Below are 5,942 nucleotides of genomic sequence, written 5' to 3' on the forward strand. Positions count from 1 at the left end.
TATTACTGCATTGTCGGAACTAGAAGCACAAGCATTTCGCTACACTCGCATTAACATCTTCTAACCATGTGTATGTGACAAATAAAATTTGATTTGACTTTGGTCTACAGTCAGTTGCTTTAGCCCTACCACTCAAACAAGCCCTACTATATGTTTGCCTCTGAAAAATGAAAGACTCAGATCATGAAAGCATATGTGTGTGATGTGTTTGCATAATGTGAGTGTTTAATTGGCGTCTGTCTGAATTCAGAACTTGTCCAAGATGTTGCACTATGTGCAACTGAAACATGTTAACCATCTACTGTTGCTATGCTGAATGAAACGCAGTGTTTAAAAGAAGGCATGTGTAAAATAATGGTCCCAAACTGCTCATTTTGTCTCTAATCTTCAAATGAACCAAGTGAAATTTGTACAAGCAATAATTTAAAACGATCAATGAAGTGCTGTAACGGCAGCCTTCCCTCTCTTCACGAGGAGAGAGGGTGTAACAGGGATCGGACAAACGCGCAGCGTACCCAGTGCTCAACATGTTTAATAAAACGATAAACAGTGAACACTTTACAAAATGTGGCAAACCAATACAGCCCTATCTGGTGCAGCGAAAACACAAAGACAGGAAACAACCACCAACAAACCCCAACACAGAACAAGCCACCTATATATGATTCCCAATCAGAGACAACACAAAACACCTGCCTCTGATTGAGAACCATATTAGGCCAAACATAGAAACAGACAAACTAGACAAACAACATAGAATGCCCACCCAGCTCACGTCCTGGCCAATACTAAAACAAGCAAAACACACAAGAACTATGGTCAGAACGTGACAAGTGCCAAGACAAAATGTGTTTCCTACTTTAGAGCCGGGGGTGTCAAACTCATTCCATGGAGGGCGTAGTGTCTGTAGGTTTTTGTTTTTTCCTTTCAATTAAGACCTAGACAACTACTGTAGGTGAGGGGAGTAATTAGTGCCTTAATTCAGCAATCAAGTACAAGGAAGGAACGAAAACCCACAGACACTCCCACAGACACTTAGGGGTCAATTTGGAATTAGGAATCAAATGTAGTTCAGGAGCTTACAGCTGTCCTTAATTAGCCAATGACATTAGAAGGGTCTGGGATTTGTTTAAATGGAGCAACCAAAAAGCCTGCCAGATACAGCAAAAGGGATATTTTGCTAGAGCTTATACCGGCCATTAGTTCTGATTACTGGGGAGGTTTTGAGGTGCAACATGGCAGTGATGATTGGAATCGCTTTCAGGTAGGTTTTTAAAAGTATTAATCTCGTTTGTTTCCCTTGTCCTTCAGGTGTTCCAGGTAGCTATGTTTCTAACAGACTTTCTTTGTTTTAAAGAGTTTCTTGGCTTTGTTGCCTGCTAATTGGTGGGATAACATGTTCTACATCAAGTGAGTTTCTACACATTAATTTCAAATAACAGTTGTGGTTCTGATAACTTCAAATAATGGCATTTTACTTACTTTCTTCTAACCTAGGTGATGGGAGTACTGCACCAGGTTCTGATGCAGCATGGCTCTATGCAGGCTCACTTAGGTTTAAAGGATATGGTAATTACAATTCTCCAACAGCTCCATTGCAAGTGCAACTGACCGAAGTACAACAGAAACATCAAGTCGCCATCCTACAAAAGCAACTGGCCTCCATGCCCCAGGCACGTCAGAAAATGTTGTATCCAGCGCAAATGCCTCTGCAGGAAAAGCAACCGGCCACCATGACCCAAGAGCAGACTCTACCGGCCAGTTATCCTAAGCATTCTCAAGCAGTGTTGTATCCAGCTCAAATGCCCCAGAAACAACCAGCTACTGAACTTCAGCATCAGAAGGATCAGGACTCAATACCCCAGAAGCAAACGGCTCCAATGCCTAAACCGCATAAACAACCAATAGCTATGCCCCAGCAAACATGGTATCCAGCTCAAATGCAGCAGAAGCAACCAGCCCCAATGCCTCCACCGCAGAAGCAGCCAGCCATCATGTACCAGCAAGTGTGGCATCCAGCTCAATTGCCCCAGCAGCAAAAGCAACCAGCTACTGAACCTCAGCAGCAGAAGGAACCGGCCGCCATAACCCAGCAACCTCAGCAAGTGTTGCATCCAGCTCAAATGCTGCTAAAGCAACTTACTGCCATGCCCCAGCAAGTGTGGTATCCAGCTCAAAAGCCCCAGCAGCGGAAGCAACCGGCCGCTGAACCTCTGCAGCAGATTGAACTGACCGCCATGCCCCAGCCTCATCAAGTGTGGCATCCAGCTCAATTTCCTCAGGAGCAACCAGTCCCTATGCGTCAACTGCAGAAGGAACTGACCGCCATTCCACCACAACTGTTGAAATCCACTCAAATGCCCCAGCAGCATAAGCAACCGGCTGCCATGCTTCAGCAAGTGTGGCGACCGGCCCCCATTCCCAAGCAGCCTCATGACGTGTGGTATCCAGCTAAAATGGTACAGAAGCAACAAGCCGCTGCAACTCGGCGGCAGAAGGAACTGACCGCCATGCCCCAGCAAGAGTGGCATCCTGCTCAAATGCCCCAGAAGCAAACAACCGCTAAACCTCAGCAGCAGAAACAACCGACCGCCAAGCCCCAGCAAGTGTGGTCTCCAGCTCAAATGCCCCAGAAGCAACCTACTGCCTTGTTCCAGCAAGTGTGGACTCCAGCTCAATGTCCCCAGCAGCTGAACCTCAGCAGCAGAAGGAACTGGCCACCATAACGCAGCAAGCTTTGCATCCAGTGAAAATGCCCCAGCAGCAACAGAAACCGGCCACCATACCCCAGCAGCAACCGACCGCCATGCCCCAGCAAGCGTGGTATTCAGCTCAAAAGCCCCAGCTGCGGAAGCAACCGGCAGCTGAACTTAAGCAGCAAATTGAACCAACCGCCATGCCCCAGCTACCTCAGGAAGTGTGGCATTCAGCTCAATTTCCCCAGGAGCAGAAGCAACCAGCCCCAATGCCTTTACCGCAGAAGGAACTGACCGCCATACCCCAGCAAGGATGGTATCCAGCTCAAATGCCCAAGCAGCAGAAACAACTGGCCACCATGCCCCCGCAAGTGTGGCATCCAGCTCAAATGCCTCGGCAGCAAAAGCAACCAGCTACTGAACCTCAGCAGAAAATTGAACCGACCGCCATGCCCCAGCTACCTCAGGAAGTGTGGCGTCCAGATCAATTTCCCCAGGAGCAGAAGCAACCAGCCCCTATGCATCTACCGCAGAAGGGACTGACTGCCATACCCCAACAACTGTGGCATCCAGCTCAATTTCCCCAGCAGCAGAAGCAACCGGCCTCCACGCCTCCACCGCAGGAGCAACCAACCGCTGTACCCCAGCAAGTGTGGTATCCAGCTCAAATATCCCGGCAGCAACTGGCCTCCATGAGTGTACCACAGAAGCAACTGACCGGCATGCCTCAGCAAGAGTGGCATCCAGCTCTAATACCGCAGAAGCAACCGGTTGCTGAATCGCAGCAGAACGAACCGGCCACCATACTCCAGCAAGTGAGGTATCCAGCTCAAATGTCCCAGCAGCGGAAGCAACACACTGCCATGCTACAGCAGCAACTGACCCCCATGCCTCAGCAATTATGGCATGTAGCTCAAATGCCCCAGAAGCAACTGGCCCCAATGTCTCAGCAGAAGCACTACAAAAGCACTGAAGATGGTGCCTCTGGTAGCTCTCAGGCCAGCATCGTTGAACAGTCGGGTGTCATCCCAATCTATTCCTACACTTCCAAATCACACTACGAGAATGGGAGAACTGTCTTCTCCCAAACCTGCTACACTCCTAGGGAGTCTATGCCTGTTGACAGTGGAAATAATCCCAATGGCAGTGATGTTGGCATATTTGAACCAAGCACATACCCACCACTGGTAAAGGATCATACAAGGTAACATACAACTTTAATTTGATCTTAACTTTGCTTTCTGAATTTGAAGTCCTTTGTACTAACCATGTGCCTGCCAACAGGAAAATCTAATGGTGGATTCATCCTTTAGAAGCTGATGGTGAGACGTTTAATGTCAAAAATGAAATAAGATTCTGTTGCTGACACTGTTGAAATTTCTTTCAGGTTTTAGTCATGCTTTTGTTTTGACCAGGAAGTTGCTGGGTCTCTTGCTACTCTTGAATGATTGAATCAATAAAAATGTGTCATTAAAATACTGAGGGTTCTCCTGTGCCCACTGTGCTTGCTGACTTCAAACAGATTATGTGGGTTGCCAGTGCAGTTTGTAGTAAAAGGGAATGTGGCTCAGTTTTCAAATATCTGGTTTTTACATTTGCTACTGGTTGTTCAAATTAAAAGATTGGCTCTACATTAATGTTAAGTGGGTAATGTCAGACCTTCCTCATGGTCATATTTTAGATGTTGACAACCCTTCAAATGACTGGATTCGGCTATTTTGGCCTCGCCAGCGTATAAAATAGAGCACACAGCCATGCATGCAGCCTTACTGAAGAGCTCAGTGACTTTCAACGTGGCACAGTCATTGGATGACACTTTTCCAAGTCAGTTTGTCAAATAAGTCCTGTTAATGTGATAGTTTGTGTGGCCTCTCAGAACAGTGCTGTAGCGTGTAATCGTCTGTCCTCGGTTACAACACTTTGTGTAAAGCTCACTGCCATTGGACTCTAGTGCAATGGAAGTGAGTTCTCTGGAGAGACTGATCACTCCATCGTGCAGGACGATTCTGGGTTTTGCGGATGCTAGGAGAACGCTAACTGCCCGACTGAATAGTGCCAAATAAAGTTTGGTGGCGAAATAATGGTCTGGGGCTGTTTGATGGCTTGGGCAAAACTGCTTAGTTCCAATGACGGGAAATCTTAATGCTACAGCGTACAATAACATTCTAGACAATTCTGTGGTTCCAACTGTGGAAACAGTTTGGGGAAGGCCCTTTGCTGTTTCACCACCATAAAGAAATGGTTTGAGATTGGTGTGGAAGAATTGATGGGCCTGCGAAGAGCTTTGACCTCAACCGTAACAAACACCTGTGGGATGAATTGGAACGCCGACTGCGAGCCAGGTCTAATCAACCAACATCAGTTTCTGACCTCATTAATGCTGAATGGAAGGAAGTCCCCGCAGCAATGTTCAAACATCTAGTGGATCGCCTTCCCAGAAGAGTGGAGGCTTTTAGAACTGCAATGGGGGGGAACCAACTCTATATTAATGCCCATGATTTTGAAATGAGATGTTCAACAATCTGGTGTCCACATAATTTTGGTCATGTAGTGCACTTTAGATGTATTTATGTAGGCATGCATTGTACACAGTGTTGACAATCCAGACGTACTCTTCAACCTGAGTCTGAGCCTTAGGGAGAGTACTAAGCTAACATAAGGAATTGTTTTAAATGTTCAAACCATGATCAATTAGCTGTAAGATGTTTTGGGACACTTTAGGTATAAATATTTAATCATAATGTTTTGATAAAATATTGAATTTTGCCTTTGCTACTATAGCCCACAGTAACACATTGAATAACACCTTTTTATAAATGGCAAAGTTTTGAAGTTTGTCCAAAATCTAGGTGATGGCACATATTTAAAAATCTATTGACGCTCATGTGAATCAATATAGGAAACAACAAAAAAATTATACATTTTAGTTAGAAATCAGGTTTTTGCATGGGCTGCATCTTAATCCACTTTATCTGCCTGCCCATGTCGCCCTTCCGCATCTGGTGTACGGGGGCCGAGCTACAGCGGATTTTGTCAGACCCTGTGACATAACAGAAATCCATCTTCTCACGAAAGCATCTGTGGCGTCTGAACAGTTTGGCCTACAAACTATTATGACCACTATGGAAAGGGGAGACTCACGAACATGGTTCCGTTTTGCTCTACGACCACAACAAGTTTCACGGACTCATCTGAAGGTAACCCATACAAACTAATGGAGGTAGTTGTGCCAACATACATAAAGGG

General features: G+C 46.0%; 1 protein-coding gene across 2 annotated transcripts; it reads left to right on the forward strand.

The window, feature by feature from the left end:
* The first annotated feature begins 1,174 nt into the window (after positions 1-1,174).
* On the forward strand, positions 1,175-4,174 carry LOC129839751 (uncharacterized). 2 transcript variants are annotated; one of them, XM_055907381.1, is made up of 4 exons: positions 1,175-1,264; positions 1,358-1,410; positions 1,498-3,900; positions 3,981-4,174. In XM_055907381.1, exons 3-4 carry the CDS (start codon positions 2,678-2,680, stop codon positions 3,988-3,990), a joined length of 1,233 nt encoding a protein of 410 aa, XP_055763356.1. In that variant the 5' UTR covers positions 1,175-1,264; positions 1,358-1,410; positions 1,498-2,677; the 3' UTR covers positions 3,991-4,174. The 2 variants fall into 2 exon arrangements, with proteins under 2 accessions (XP_055763356.1, XP_055763355.1); XM_055907380.1 differs by lacking the exon at positions 3,981-4,174 and having other exon boundaries at positions 1,498-2,767.
* The last annotated feature ends 1,768 nt before the right edge of the window (positions 4,175-5,942 follow it).

Source organism: Salvelinus fontinalis, chromosome 40, assembly GCF_029448725.1.
Source record: "Salvelinus fontinalis isolate EN_2023a chromosome 40, ASM2944872v1, whole genome shotgun sequence".
NCBI lineage: Eukaryota > Metazoa > Chordata > Actinopteri > Salmoniformes > Salmonidae > Salvelinus > Salvelinus fontinalis.